Consider the following 16,926-nt stretch of genomic DNA (forward strand, 5'->3'; position numbering starts at 1 on the left):
GCAAGATCAGGCTGGGTGAAGATGCGCATTTGGTATAGAAGCATTTAATACGAACATAAAAACGAGTGTTTGCCTTGGTTAAACAATCACTAGCCAGGTAGGGGGCTTTCGTGAAGTGTCATCGCCTGCGGAGTCCCCCAGAGGGATCGCTGGCTAAACTCGTTTGGACAGAGATAAACCTGACCAGGGGTAAAGGTCAATCCACCAAATACCTGTGGGACAGTAGACAGAATCTTGGCATCCTAGACTTACGGCAACTGAACACGAGAGACCATATATTTAAGAAATGTGTGAACAAATGCATACAGCAGAAGAGAAGTTTGGAAGATTAAGCCACACTGACAAAAACAATCACATGGGTGGTTAGTAATAAACTCGTTTATCATAAGCAAGGAACATTTTTTTGAGGCACTGCTGTTACTGGCGATCAAGAGGAACTAATAAAAATGCGATTTGGATGCCTTCGAACACTTGATTTCAAGTGGCAGAAGAAGCCCCAAGCAGACCTTCTAACACTTGATTTCAAGTGGCAGAAGAAGCCCCAAGCAGACCTTCTAACACTTGATTTCAAGTGGCAGAAGAAGGCCCAAGCAGACCTTCCAACACTTGATATCAAGTGGCAGAAGAAGGCCCAAGCAGACCTTCCAACACTTGATTTCAAGTGGCAGAAGAAGGCCAAGCAGACCTTCCAACACTTGATATCAAGTGGCAGAAGAAGGCCAAGCAGACCTTCTAACACTTGATTTCAAGTGGCAGAAGAAGGCCAAGCAGACCTTCCAACACTTGATTTCAAGTGGCAGAAGAAGGCCCAAGCAGACCTTCCAACACTTGATTTCAAGTGGCAGAAGAAGGCCAAGCAGACCTTCCAACACTTGATTTCAAGTGGCAGAAGAAGGCCCAAGCAGACCTTCCAACACTTGATATCAAGTGGCAGAAGAAGGCCCAAGCAGACCTTCCAACACTTGATTTCAAGTGGCAGAAGAAGGCCCGAGCAGACCTTCCAACACTTGATTTCAAGTGGCAGAAGAAGGCCCGAGCAGACCTTCCAACACTTGATTTCAAGTGGCAGAAGAAGGCCCAAGCAGAAGATGCATTGTGCCGCTTTTGTCATCAGGCAAAAGAAACATTTGTACATGTACTTTGTGCCCAAACCTGCTAGATCATCGGAGGTCATTATTGTGTAAGGAGTTTTTAGATGTAGGTGTTAGAACTTGCAGGACGGCGCCCAAAGGAGGCCCGGAGCCCATTGAATTGTATGCTAACTATTCGACTGGGGTAGATTCTAGCAGTTTTTAACAAACCGATTACAATTGTTATATGAATGCTGTCCATGGGTTGGAAAGGGTTTTATATAATACTTTTAATTCACGAGGGTTTGCGAAGGGTGAGACGATCATGAGGAATAGCCCATTTCTGCTCAACGTCGTATGCTCTGATTGCTCAGTAAAAGCTACCTTTGCACAGCTGCAGTAAACGCTGTCCTTGCACAGCAGCACTAGTGTTTGCAACAGGCACCCAAGCCTATCAGGCTGATAGGAGTGTGTCAACAAGTTTGTATTTTTTGCACAGTTTTGCCAAATACAGCCGCCAAGCACTTCGACGCTGCGTTTTTGCACAATTGCGTTCTATATGTAACATTGTACAATTGCTTCAAGCTCACTGCACTAGTCACTTTTTGACAAACCTTCACTAGGCAGGTAGAAGTACATTGGTTCAAACTGCGCATGCCTCCTTGCGTGATTTTTAGGTACCTGTAGAATGCATCTTTACACGGTAGTGTTGATGTTTATATCAAGCCTTTTGATAATGTTTTGTGTGTTCAGTCGCAGAAGGTGATGCGAGATGCCGTAACGCCCTGAAATGTTTGCACTGTTTCCCCTGTATAGTATGCTCTGGATACATGTGTGTTTCACAGGTTGTGCCATGATCATATTTTTATTATTTTTGTATTGTGTGTTCCTTGTAACTTCCCTGAGTACACCTAGACGATACAGGAATGTTAATGGTTTTAAATAGTCCACTCCCAATATTGTATCTCGCTGCTTGAACAATGCGACGACTCTATTGCTCGTTCATTCGTCTATGTAAACCATGTTTTTTGGTTTGGCTTTATGCGTGTGGCAAACACACTGGCACTACACTGCTTGAAGGAGAGTTTTATTGACTTTATATGTACTGTGCTGGTTTTATGTTTATGGTTTTTATTACCTAATAAACTTGACTTGATTTGAGAACTCGGAGGGTCTGAAATGTCTTCCTTATGGTAATGTAAAACCATGATTTGCTTTAGTCCGCTTTTGGTCAGACTCGTGGTGTGTGTGTGTGTTTTTCTCTTTCAGCTTTAAAATAGTAGAACCAGTGAGAAAAGATTGCTGCAGACATTGTTGTAAAAATGGAAGGTACTCAGGCAAACGTTTATTTATATTCAACTATTATTTGTGTATTGCTCTTTTCTTGTATGACTCTCTTTAAGCTTCTGATGGTGTAACCATTTTGATGTGCCCTTTGAATATATTTGTATTATTTTTGTTTGAGGGTATTGTATACCTTTGTATACTTTGGAGTAAGATGCACTTTCAAAGTGTAATAAATCACAGCAGCACTCGAGATCTAGCGTTGCATGTTAATAATACACTCGACCATGTGTGCGTTTCCCTGTTTTAGAACATCACGGACACCATCGGCAGAGCCGCGGCAGACGCCCTGCAGGGCCCGATCCAGGCGGCATACAGGGAGGCCTTCCAGAGTATCGTGCTGCCCGCCTTCGAGAAGGGCTGCCAGTCCATGTTCCAGCAGATCAACGCCAGCTTCAAGCAAGGCACGCAGGAGTGTGAGTCCCTCTGTTCTGTGTGTGCAAGCGTGACAGGTACCCTACGAGAAACGCTGCACGCGGTTCACTGCAACGAAACACTTAGCACTTACTCGAGCCTGGCCTTGAAAGTACAGCGCTGCCGCCGAACCAAGACAGACCCCGCTTCACGGTGCTAACACCGTTGGAGAAAACCAATACATAAAGAAATACATCCACTGCTTTTACTCAGACATAAGCGCATAAACGAGTTTCAAAAGAGATGTTTCCACCAGAGGTTCTCTTTATGTCGGTGTCATTAAATAGTGTTTTCTCATTGTTAAGAAAACGTGGACCAACTCACAGGCGCGCAACACCCATTGGGCTCACCGGGCTTCAGCCCCCCCGTCATGTGTGTCAGCCCGGCTGAGACAGCCTCGCGGGCTGGCGTCCGTCTAATTGCAGCCGCACCCGAGTACTTCACGGGTCTTTAAAAGACCATTTACACGTTAATGAAGCTTTTGTTGCGTTTTCGCCCCTTCTTACAGCCACTCTGCCTATGGCTGAAAGACTTAGCCCCCCCCCCCCCCGAAATCTTTTTCAGCCCCCCCCCCCCCCCCCCCCCCCCCCCCCCGAAATTTGGCTCTAGTTGCCCGCCTGCCAACTCATAATGCGGCCCTACAGTGACGAAAGCGCAGCCAGCATGGGAAATGGACTGAAAAGCATAAGGAAACCCATAAACATAACTTTCTTGCGCGTCCTCCCATAAGAGCCCCTCTCGGGTCATTCACGACATAGGACGCAAAAATACGCCCCACATAGTCTCACAGCTAATGTAAGCCCCTCCGGTCATACACAATGTAATGCCGGGTAACTGGCGCCCCGGAAGGGGTCTGAGGCGCCTTATCTGCAGTGCAGCACATTATCACCCACAAAGCCTGGCTTGCCTCTCACGGAGCGGGGAGAACGGGGTTTGTAAGCAGTTTGAAGCGCGTGGCGGGTTACGCTTTCCAGACGCCATCTTGTTGTTCTTCGCAGATATCCTGCAGCTCGAGGCCCAGCTGAAGAGCAAGAAGGCGCGCGAGCAGGAGGCCCGGGACCCGCTGCTGAGCCAGCTGCAGCACAGCATCAACACTTTCCAAAGCACCACCGAGCAGCTGACGGCCAGCGTCACCGCCAGCGTCAGGTCCGAGGTGCAGCACCAGCTGCATGTGGCCGTGGGCAAGTGAGTGCACCTCCTTGTGTTCCTTCTGTGCGTGTTCAGGGGGATTTCTGCTCTTTGGGTCTTCCTACAGCCTTTCTTACGAGCTCCACGCCTCTCTTGTAAATTATCATCGTTACTCATTCCTATATGCTACGAGACACAGTTGTAACCATATAGTAAATGTATAGGATTGTACAGTGTGCATTTTACATTTATTTATTTATAGTCTTATGTTGCGCGAACATGACCCACGAGGGTATCAGAGCATGTTTATAGGGCCTGTAGCACTTGTCTTCCTCCTTGAAGAGATAGTCATTGTTTTTCTTAAACATTGAATCACTGCTTTTGTGTCCGATCCCTGAACACTGCATTAGAGAAATTACTTTTTTTCTTTTGCTTTTTGCAGTGTGAAGTGTGGAAGATGAATTGAATAGGCAGGAAGCAATAGGTGGGTTGTGAACTCTTTAATGAAGAGAGTAATCTTGAGACCTCATCCTCCAGCCAAGCCAGTACAACTGACAATAGCTTCAACCCATAACATTCGCATCACCAAACATTCTTTAACAGAACACCCACAGCAGCTGACATCATCATCTTGACATGGATGCTCAGCACCATTAATTAAGAACACTACATTACCTTCCCCTTTTCATCAATCAAACTAAAACAAATAAAAAAAAACAAAGTATATGCACCATCACATCAATCTTGCAAACGAAGAGGAACACTCTTTAGTCTGATTGGTCTCGTACCTAGAGAGTGTGAAAGGTTATTTGGATTCTCAGAGATAGTACTCTGGCCACACATAGAGGGACACTTCACAATCCTATTGAGGTTCCAGACTCTATGATCCTGTGTCCTCACTGCATTGCCCAGAAGCTTGTTAACTCTGATTGGTTGACTAAACTTGGATTCACCCCACCTTCTTTCAGGGAGTTTTACCCTGACCATGTCACCCACTTGAATGACAGTTCTTTTGACCGATTTTCTCTTGTCAAAAATCTCTTTTCTCCTCAACATTTTCTTTAACTCCTGGTTTTTCCAATCAGCTTTTTTATCAGTTACACCACCCACTTCTAACCTCTTAGAGGAAACCCAAAGAGGACTTACTTGAGTGCTTGCAACCCTTCCTTTAAATAAAGTAAAAGGAGTAACACCCGTAGAAGAATGTGGAGTGAACCTATACTCAAACACCTTCTTCTTGATAGCTTCCTCCCAGTTATAACTAGAAGTCACGGCTAATTGCATGGCCTCCTTCAAAACCCTCACAAATCTCTCAACTACTCCATTGCATTCAGGATGATAAAGAGCCGCACGCTTATGCATGATACCTCTCTCACTCAAAAACTCTTCAACCACCCTGGAGACAAATTGTACCCCATTATCAGTCAACACCGAATTTGGCAACCCTTCATTTGCAAACAATTCATCCAAAAAATTGATAACCCATGAGGAATCTACACTATTCACTATTTTGATAGATGGCCACCTGGAAAACATGTCCAGACAAACTAGGACATACCGATCTTGTGACTTTACCTTTACAGGACCTAAAATATCAACAGCAATGTCAATCCATGGACCAGTAGCCTGCTTCCTCACAAGCATCGGCTGAGTTCTACATCCTAAAACTTTATCACTAGTGGCACACAGAGGACAATCACGCACCAATCTTTCTACAAAAGTATCCATCGCGGGCCACCAATAGTTTTCCCTAAGCCTCTCTTTGGTTTTGGCAATGCCCATGTGACTAGCATGTGCATTATCAACCAGTTTTGTGCGCAACACCAAAGGAACAATCAATCTGCTTCCTCTAAAAAGAAGACCACTGGAAATCGATAACTCCTCCTTGATAGACCAGAACCCTTTAACCTCCTCATCACACAACCGTTTTTCACACCAACCATCACGAATATATGAAACAACCTGTTGCAAAGCAGAATCATTGCCTAAGGCCACACTCCATTCCTCTTCAGTGATCACACCTTGAGTGACTAAACACACTTGTATGTCTTCCCCAAAGTCTTCCCCAAGAAAAGAATCATCTTCATCACCATCTGAGCCAGAAGAATTAACAAGTCTTGACAAGCAGTCTGCCAGAATGTTGCTAGCCCCCGGCAAATAGGAGACAGAGAATTCAAAATCTTGCAAAGCAACAACCCATCTCCTTATTCTATGTGATACTCGATCAATCCCTTTATTCCCAAATACTTCCTTTAAGGGTTTGTGATCAGAAATCACAGAGAAAGCTTTACCCCACAAAAATTTCTTGAGCTTGCGAACTGCCCAATAGACAGCCAAAGCTTCCTTTTCTACTACTGAGTAGTTGCACTCAGCTCCCCTAAGTGGTCTTGAGATGAACAAAACCGTGTTGTCTACATGTTCCCCTGGTTGCAACAATACAGCACCTAATCCTTTACCACTAGCATCTGTCATGACAAAGGATTTCTTCTTGGGATCAAAACTAGAGAGATTGGGTGCTTTGTTTAGACAGTCCTTAATTAAATCAAATTCCTTACTACACGATTCATTCCAAACAAACTCGCTCCCTTTTTTTAATAAAGATCTTAGATTTTCAGTTTTTCTAGCGAAACCAGGAACAAACTTATTGTAGAATTCTGCCATGCCCAAAAATTTAGTAAGTTCATCTTTGCTTGCCGGGTAATTGAGGTTGGAAATGGCTTCAACCAAAGCAGGCTTGGGTTTGATCCCAGAGCCAGAGATTGAATGGCCCAGATATTCAATCTCCTTAACATCAAATTTACACTTATCCAATCTAAGAGTAAGGCCATGATCTTGCAATCTAGAAAGTATAAGACCCATCCTCTCATCATGCTCTTGCAAGCTACAACCGTACACAAGAACGTCATCTTGGTAGACTTTGACCCCACCTATCCCGTTTAATATGTTCTCCATGACCCTTTGGAACACCGATGCAGCTGATATAAGACCAAACGGCATCCTTAGAAATTTGTATGTTCCAAAAGGTGTTATAAAAGTGGTCAATTCTTGGCAGGACGGGTGTAGTCTAACCTGGTGGTAGGCAGAAGACAAGTCTAATGCAGAGAAATGCGTGGCACTACCTAACGAGGATAACATTTCTGTTATGTTTGGGAGAGGATAGTGATCCACCACCACTGCCTTGTTCAATTCCCTCAAGTCAATGCAGAGCCTGGCCTCACCATTGGATTTTCGAGCCATCACAACCGGAGAGACCCACTCCGTAGCTTCTACCTCTTTGATAACACCATTAACCAGTAGCTTGTTCAATTCTTCTTTCATTTTGTCTCTGACCAACATGGGAACATTTCTGACTTTGGCCACTACAGGGACAGAATTGTCCTTTAACTTAATAAGGTGTTGGTACTTTTTTAGACAACCAAGTTTTTTATCAAAAACTTGTGGGAATTTATTGATCCAATTGTTGCGGTCAGAGATTGAGGCTATAGTCGAGAGATCTCTCAGACACACTGAAGGTGTTTGATTAGGATCTAGATAAACCCCAAGATCCCTTTGATGAGACCAACTTATCAAAGAATCTCCTTTCATGGAAACATAAATCTTGCCTGCAGTGAGCCTACCTTTGTAATCAATTGTTCCTTCAAAGTATCCTAAGAGATTTATTATTTGTCCCCCATAACCTCTTGGCACAATATCCGGTTTGAATAACTTTACTTTTGTGAGTAAATATTTCTCATAAAAGTCTTTGGGAATTAAAGTGATCTTTGCTCCAGAGTCGAACAACATCTTAACACACTTGTCATTAATTAACACTTCTTCCATAGGACCATCCTTCACCTGGCAACAAATCTGAGAAACAATTACATCTTCCCCGTCTTGTTCATAGAGATCAACTTCCCTCACACTCTTTTGATTCCTATTGGATCTACAACATTTTGAAAAATGACCTTTCCTTTTACAAACAGAGCAAATAGCTTTCCACCCAGGACAGTCTTTGGAATTAGCCAAATGTCCTGTGTTCCCACAGCGAAAACATTTTACAGATGAATACTTTGGATTTACGTTCGGGCGCACACCCTTTGAAGAGCTTGAAGTGCCTTGTGTGGAACCTTTTGGGGCTTTATCAGGCCCTGAAGGTGCATCTGTTTTTACTTCCTTAACTTCTGCATCAGAACTCTTATTGTTGTCTGCTCCTTTGCGTATAGCCTCAGAACAAGCTTTTGAATGCTCATGCAACTTTAAAGTGGTGATGACTTCCTCAAGAGAAGGATTGTCTTTTTGCCAGAGTGCGTCTTTTGCTTTGTCAATAGATGACCCAAGCATGAGTTGATCTCTGAGTCTTTCCTCCAAACTTGCCCCAAAGGAACAAGTGGAAGCCAGCTTGCGCAAGGAGGTGACATATTGTTCCACAGATTCTTCATGTTTTTGGAGTCTCTTACCAAAATGATAACGTTCTAATACCATACTCATTTTGGGTATAATGCAAATCCATTTTTTTATGCAGATTTCATATTCATTTAGAGAGTTACCCTCACTATCCGGTAGGTCAGGAAGGTGTTCGAATACTTCTTGCCCCTCTGAACCAAGACAGTGCAAAAATAAGGCAGACTTCCTTTCTGCACTCAAAGACGTACCACAGACCCTGGCATAATTGGAGAAAACTTTTTTCCATTTCAACCAAGGTATGGGAGGATCTTCTGGGGCAGAAAGAAAGAACGGTGGCGCGGTTACATTCTGCATTTTGGAGGATGAATGCAAACCCAAATTACACTAGTCACAAATAAAATCAACAGACTGTATCAGTGTATAATTGCAACACAGCTAAGGCAAAGATGAAAACAAAACCCAAATTACACTTGTCACTAAAGCACCTTGGGACTAAGCATTCAATAAAGGTAAATAAACATTAGAGAATAATTGTTATAGCTGTCATATATAACAGTATGACAAAAGAAATGGCAGAAACTAATAACTGAGCAAAGCAGAGTTACCACCGTGAAGAAAAGAAAAGTCAGCGTGGCAAACATCGAACATGAACAGATTTGAAAGCCGATGTAATTCCATGAGGCAAGGCAGTCAGAGAATCAGGAACGTTTTACCTCGCAATGTTCAAACGGCGTGTTCCTGAAGTGTTGCAATCAGGAAACAAAACGAGTGGTTCCTTTCCTTTATTATTGACGTGTAGCGGGAGGCGCCGGGAGTTGGCAGAGTTGCGTAAAGCAAAGCGGGTTGCTAAGCAACAGCACCCGATGCACCCCGAGGCCTAAACGATAAGGCCTCTACGCAAACCAATGAGGAAGCACCTCACAGGAAAGGTGACAACCCCCAGACCAGCCAATGAGGAGGCACCTCCCGGAAAACAACGTCGAAGAGGAGGAAAACAGGAACCAATACTTGAGGCGAGTTTTGACAAACGCCGGAGGTGCTCCGCTCGGAACCATTACTTGAAGGGAGTTTCAACAAACGCCGGAGGCGAGTTTTGACCTTGACAAACGCCGGAGGTGCTCCGCTCGGAACCAATACTTGAAGGGAGTTTCAACAAACGCCGGAGGCTCCGCTCTCACAGCTCGCTCAAAAACAACACAAGAGGTGCTCCGTTCTCACCGCTTGCCGAATTACGATGCAGCCAGTGGATGAGCTCCCACGAAGTCTGGAGCGCAGACGAAGTCGACGGTAAGGAGCGTGTGGCAGAATGCTCAAATAGATGAGTTGAGGTCTCTTCCAGTTTCCACTCGTCGCCAAAATGAAGTGTGGAAGATGAATTGAATAGGCAGGAAGCAATAGGTGGGTTGTGAACTCTTTAATGAAGAGAGTAATCTTGAGACCTCATCCTCCAGCCAAGCCAGTACAACTGACAATAGCTTCAACCCATAACATTCTCATCACCAAACATTCTTTAACAGAACACCCACAGCAGCTGACATCATCATCTTGACATGGATGCTCAGCACCATTAATTAAGAACACTACACAGTGTTTACTAATGTACTATTAAAAGGCATATTTTATTTTTTGATCGAGCCTACCAGACATTGCAAGCAATATCTGACCTGGACACTATGGATGGATGCTCTTTTGGCACACCTGCATGTGGACAACCAGGTTTCTGGAGTCACGAAAGTGTCCTTAATGGACATACCCTTTGAAGACTCCAGACTCTTTGATAAAATCAGAGACAATGTGGCATTACAGGCAGAAGTGCTGACTTTGGAGCTAGGTGCCTATCCCAGCGTTGGCTCAACCTCCTGTGATTCTGGTATAATCACGTAATTGCCCCGTGCCCAAATAGTAATACAAAAAAATTATGTGACATAGTATAATGTAACTGTTCCTCATGTTAAGCGCTCTTATATCGTCTGCTGCTAGAACGATTCAGGAATAGTCTAGCCACAGCATGAACTTTGGGACTACTAACACCAGCTAAGAAATTTTCCTATCCGTACTGGAAATTCGGAAGCTTTTCCGGAGCGATGACTTACAGGCAGCAACAGCCCTTCCAAACTCTACCGCAGCAGCCAACATCGTTCTTTTGAGGCCGCAGATGTGGCACCAGTAGCAACCATTCAATCCAGCAGAAACAATCCAGCAGAAACAGCAATCCTCCAATTCTTCCTCCCCTGCTGCATCAGCTACCAAGGAGCTTTAGTTTGCACTCTCAGGCTCATAACAAGAGCGGGAAGCAGCCAGGGATTAGACAGCCACACTACCTGGAATTGTCACTTGTGTAGTATATTGTGATTGCACGTTACCCACCTCAATGGTCAGCTGCTTATTGACCCAGCTTAAACAATGAATATATACAAATAGAGATGCAAACAATTTATAAATTTAATGAATTCAAGAAGTAAGTGAATAAAAGTCTCAGATCCTGGTTGTTGTGTTGGTTACTTTTCTTTATTGATTTTTCTCCTATCTGTTTTTCTGTCAGGACTAGCACAGCCAACACGTTTCACCTTAAAGAAGGCTTCATCAGGGCATAAAATTGTATAAGCCACTCGAGAAGCAACAAGATTTTTCTTTAGCAGATAGGCTTATTTAAACATCTTCACAATTGCTACAGGTTGTAGTACCACAATCTTTAAAATGTTTCCGAAATTCAAGGATATAGGCAAAGTAAAGCCCACACACGTGTCCTCACTTCTCCATTGAAGTCAAACAAAAACAGTTTGCTTTCGTGTTCGAAAGCTTCATGGTCAGGATATTCTTCCACGCATCACCAGTTAACTGCATGGGCTTTACTCTGTCTATAGCCTTGAATTTTGGAAACACTGAAAAATGTGTGGTACTACAACCTGTAGCAATTGTGAAAAAGTTTAAATAAGCCTGACTATCTGCTGAAGAGAAATCTTGTTGCTTCTCGAGTGGCTTATACAATTTTATGCCCTGATGAAGCCTTTAATGTGAAACGCATTAGCTGAGATAGTTCTGACAGAAAAAGAGATAAGAGAAAAATCAATAAAGAAAAGTAACTGACCAGTACCTGTGACTTTTATTCACTTACTTCTTGAATTCATTACATTTATGAATTGTTTGTGTTTGCCTCTCTTTTGGTGTACGCTCTCAGGCTCATGCCTTGCAGGTAGAAGGCAAAATATGACATTTTCTCCAGAATGGGAAATCCATTACATCGGAAAGGCGGTTCTTAGAAATTATTCAAAGGGACTCCTCCCTGCCATTCATATCCTCCGCACCCTGTTTTCCTACTCACTAGAGTCACTATTGATGGATAACTCCACAGTCCTGTTACAGGAAGACCACATTCTGTTGTCCAAGGGTGCCATTGAGTGGGTACTGGACTAGGAGAGGGTAGAAGGATGCCACTTTCCCACTAAACGACTTCCTGAGGAACAATAGGTACAACATGATCACACTGGCTCAGAACCTGTCAGCTCTAGACCTAGAAGAAGGGATGGCAAACTTGGATTTGCAGGACTTTTATTTTCATACATCAGTCTTACTGTCCCATAGGTATTAATTATGGTTTACGGTGCTCCAGGAACACTTTTAATTTACCGTGCTCCCCTTTGGTCTTACCTTATATTCTCAGGTTCTCAAAAGTGATTACAATGGTGGCTGCCCATCTTCGGAGGTCAGGGGTACATGTATCTCCATGAGTGAGACTTATAACAACTTTGGACGATGACCGAACTCCTGACATAAATCGGTTTCATCATAAATTGCTGCAGTCGCACATATATACAGTGCGCAAAGACTTCCATTTGTTGGGTCTATTTTGGACACAGTGGAGTTCAAAGTCTTTCCTTCGCTGCTAGTCTTGGACATTCAGGCTATGATCCTGATGTTTTGGTCAGTCCTAGTTGTCAATGCGGATGACTCTGAGGCTTCCTGGTCTTGTGGCCTCGTTCTTCCTTCTTATCCTAAATATTAGATGGCGCATGAGTGTGCTGCAGTGGAACCTCAGATCCTAGATGCCTAGGATCAGGTATGGATCTTTGACACAATTCGGGTTTTGAGGGAGACCGCAGAGGATTTTCTGCTGTGGCTGATGAACGCCAGACTGACATGTACCAGGCCACTCTTCCTCCACCAGAGTTCACGGTAGTGATAGATGTCACATGTGAGTTAGATGGGAATTTAGGAGAGGTGGAGATCAAAGGCCTCTGGTGTCTGGATGACAGCCAGCTCCGTATTAGTGTTCTGGAGCTTTGGGTGATCTGTCTGGTCTTGAAAGCCTTTCTACCGTCCATCAATGCAATGATGGCGCAGGTCCTTGTGGGCAATATGACAGCCATGTGCTACTGCAACAAGCTGGGTGGAGTGGGCTTATGGGTCTTCTGTCAGGAGATGCTGTGCCTCTGGAGGTGGCTGAAGCATCAGAGCATCTTCCTGGTTGCCAACCACCTGGCAAGGTCCCTGAATGCCAGAGTTGACAAACTGAGCAGACCCCACCTCATGGACCACAGGTGGCATCTCCATCAAAGGGTGACACAGAGTGTTTTCATGCAGTACTCCATGGCTACATCTAGGCACCACTGTTGAGAACTCAGTGTCAACTGTTCTGCTAGGGCACTTGTTTCTAGGCGCATTCCCTCTAGAATGAAAAGAAGGACTTGTGTACATATTTCTGCCACTTTCCTGCCTTGAGTTCTGAAGAAACTCAAGTCAGACCAGGCCCAATTCATTCTTAACACCCCAAAGTGGGCCATGAAGAGTGTGCTATCCAGACCACTTGAGCATTTTCCTTCTGATCAGGCTTCTTCCACTTTGGGAGGACCTGCTGTCTCAGCAACAGGACAGGGTCCTTCATCCATGTCTCCACAGCCAACACCTCCATGATTGGAGACTGGATGAAAGCAGCTAAATGTGTTTGTTTGGCGAGGTGGTAGATGTCATCTTTGCGCCCAGATATCTGTTCACCAAGTTGTTCTATTCTGAGCGCTGGGACAAATTTATTGTCTAGTGTGGAGCCTGAAACATGGCTTCTTACAAGCCAAACCTTCTGATGCTCTTTTGTTGTTTCTTTCAATTAGCTTAGCAAGACATTGAGGTGGGCCCGGTGAAAGGTTATTTATTGAACCCTTCAGCCTTTCTGTGTTTACCTGCCCAACCATCTGTTTAAATAAAAAGTTGTGATGCGTTTTATAAAAAGGATTGACCTGCATGTTTCCCCCATCAAACCGTTTGTTATGCCTCACTGGGATCTAAAACCTATCTTGATATGTGTCATGTGCTAACTTCGAGCCATCATCAGGAGGATGATAAGCTCTTTGTATGGTTTTCTGGTGTGAAAAAAGACAATGCTGTGCAAAGGAGGACCCAGTTGAGGTGGATAATTTTCTGTATCAAAATCTGCTTCACACTGGCCAAGAAGCAGCCTCATGAAGACCTGCTGGCCCATTTAACCAGGGCAAAGGGCACTGCAATGTCGTTGGCGGAAAGGGTATCTGTGGTAGACATCTGCCAGGCTGCGTTGTGGATATCCTTGTATACATTCACCAAACACTACTGCTTTGACACCAGGTCTGTTGGGAAGATCACTTGCCTTCACAGTTCTGCAGGATGGTTTGGTCTGATTCCGCTCCTCAGATCCTCCTCATTTAGGAGTTACTGCTATGATATCAATTCTACAGCTATAGAAAAGTTAACTATAAGTATCCTCCAGAAGAACAAGTTACTTACCTCCCTTAACACTCTTTCTGGTAGATTCTCTAACTAGCCGCCGATTCTTCATTGCCCTCCCATCTCCTCATTCTGTAGTAAAAAGGTCTCAAGTTCAAAAATCGTTATTTTGTCTCGGACAAGTTGCCCTCTACATTCTGTCTCTGAGGGTGCAGAAGGAGAAAGATACAAGAATGTAATGAGGTGAAACTTCTAAATGACTCCGCTGCGTCACTTCAGAGCCAACTACTGGCACATTGATTAATACTTTTTTTGATCCACTCTTGGTGACTGGGGATATTCTAAAGGTAAGGAATCTGCAGTCAGATAGTGCCCACCAGAAAGACCTTTACCGAAGGTAAATCTTTTTCTTTTGGCTCATTTTCATCCCTGCTTTCTTTCGAGTGTTCCATTTCTGCCTATAAAGGCGTGGAAAAAAGGATGGGAACTGATAACTATCAAGCAGAGAGGTGCTTTGCATGGATCCGTGATATCATTAATAGAGAGGAGCCAGAGCCATTGAGCAACCTGCTGGCATGTGAGTGCAGATTCAGTTTTCCTGATGCATCTTAGCACCTGCAAGGATTCATCTGGTGAGGAATCTACAGTTAGAGTATCCATCAGAAAAATAATTACCGATGGGAAGTAATGTATTCATCTGATAGAGACTTCTAGCTGCAGATTCCTTATCTTAAAATATTCCCCAGGCATCAGACATGATCCTGAACATCTGAATCTGATAAAGACATCTGAAAGAAACACATTAGCTATAGATTCCTTACCTTAGAATTACCCCCAGGCGTCAGACTGGATCTGGAAAGTTTTTTCATCAGCAGTACCTCTGCGCGTCGGAAGGTGGCATCGGTCGGCTCCGTCGTCTGCGTCGCCGGGATGACGTCGCAGCAGCTACTTAGACGACGCCCTCGCGTGCTGACGTCAGTTCTTTCTTTTTCTGCGCAAGCTAGCGCAAATCCGGGAAGAGCGGTACCTCAGTAATTTTTGGACCAAGTTTTTCTCGACTTTTGTCAACTTCTTGTTTCGAGTCTCCGACTCCGAACAGGTGAACGAGGGATGCCCGGTTTCAAGGCCTGCGGTTCCTGTAACCGACTAATGAACCACGTGTGCCTCTTTTGCCTGGAGTGCGACCACGACCCCAAGTTTAGCTCCGACCTTGGTCGATGGGTTTGTGGGTGCGGTCCCGAAAGCTGCATGAACACCGACAGTCGGCTCCACGCCATTCGAGGTCCCAGTCGAGAGGGAGGTCGAGGGACCGGTCGCGGAGCCACCATCATTCCGGTTCGAAATCATTGAATTCTTTGCACTCGTGGTCGGGTAAGTCATAAGAAGTCGAAGAAGCATCGTCGCTCTTCGACTTCTCGTCGGTCGGCCGATCTGACGAGGCACGCGGGTGGTGCCACTCCCGGGTCGACTCCGAGCTTCCCTCCCTTTCCGGGAACCGGAGCGACCCCCACCCAGCTTTGTACGTTCTACGAGGTGATGCATGCCATCTTTGGGCGGACCGACCCCCGCCGGCGCGCCTTCGGGCCCCAAGGACTCGGTTGGGGGGCCTAGGTCTTCGCTGCCGGCTGCTCCGGCGCCGCAGGACCCCCTTGGATCCAGATCGGCGCCGGTTGACCTAGTTAAACCTCCACCAGCGCCGCTCCTTACGGCACCACTACCCTCGGCGTCAACCCCGACCTCCATCCCGACATGGACACGGAGCTGGACCGGCGTCGTCCGACGCCGTATCCGGCGCCGGGTGGGGTTTTTGTGCTCTGTTCGCTCCTGGGGTCCCTTTTCAACTCCTAATCTTCGTTTAAAGCCACTACACAAACATCCCCCAATAGAGGATATTTAAGAGGCGGATACAGAGGGAATAACAAAGGAAGAGGCTGAGGTAATAACAACACTCGCACCTCCCCCACTACAAAACAGTCAATTCACTCCGCTCCCTCAGACCATTCCACTCCGGTCGGGGTGAATATTATCACAGTTCCTACCTGTCTGGAATTCCATCACAACAGACAAGTGGGTAAGACAGATTATCCAGTATAGTTACTGCCTGGAACTTACAGCTACCCCCCACACACACACACACACACACACATACCACCCAAGCAGCGTCCAATGTCCACAGATCATCTCACTCTCCTAAAATAAGAGGTTCTCTCACTGCTTCAAAAGCACGCAATAGAGCCTGTTCCCTTACAACATTAAGGACCAGGGGTTTATTAGCCGTACTTCCTAATAACCAAACAGGACGGCACTCTAAGACCGATACTCAACCTCAGACCCCTCAACATATATATACACTCGGATCATTTTCATATGATCACTCTCCAACAAGTGCTCCGGCTGCTACAACAAAACGATTTCCTTGCCACACTAGATCTCAAGGACGCTTACTTCCACATTCCCATACATCCTGCTCACAGGAAGTATCTAAGGTTTGTAGTGGACAGACAACACTATCAGTTCAAAGTCCTTCCATTCGGAGTCACCACCGCACCCAGAGTATTCACAAAATGTCTTGCGGTAGTAGCAGCACATCTGAGAAGACAACAGATCACGTCTTCCCATATCTGGACGACTGGCTAATAAAAGCCAAGTCATTCAACTAATGTGTTCAACACACTCACCAAACCATCCAAACATTTCACAACACTGTCAGCTACATCAAGTCGCATCTCCAGCCCTCTCATATACACCAATATCTGGGGGCCACAATAAACACCTCCACAGCTCTAGCATATCCCAATCCAGCCAGGATAGCCAACATACAGACCCTCATCACAAAATTTCAAGCCCAACACTCTCTCCCAGCCAGAGTGTTCATGCAACTCATAGGCATGAT

At 45.1% G+C, this 16,926-nt stretch overlaps 1 protein-coding gene across 1 annotated transcript in view; it reads left to right on the top strand.

Annotated features, from left to right (window-relative positions):
- Positions 1–16,926, top strand: part of EDC4 (enhancer of mRNA decapping 4) — a 777,931-nt gene that overhangs the window by 658,267 nt on the left and 102,738 nt on the right. Inside the window, exons 25-26 of the mRNA XM_085639493.1 lie at positions 2,665–2,830; positions 3,827–4,013. Coding sequence (XP_085495619.1) covers positions 2,665–2,830; positions 3,827–4,013 — 353 coding nt within the window. The remainder of the gene's footprint in view (positions 1–2,664; positions 2,831–3,826; positions 4,014–16,926) is intronic.

Source organism: Triturus cristatus, chromosome 12 (assembly GCF_964204655.1).
Source record: "Triturus cristatus chromosome 12, aTriCri1.1, whole genome shotgun sequence".
Classification (NCBI taxonomy): Eukaryota; Metazoa; Chordata; class Amphibia; order Caudata; family Salamandridae; genus Triturus; species Triturus cristatus.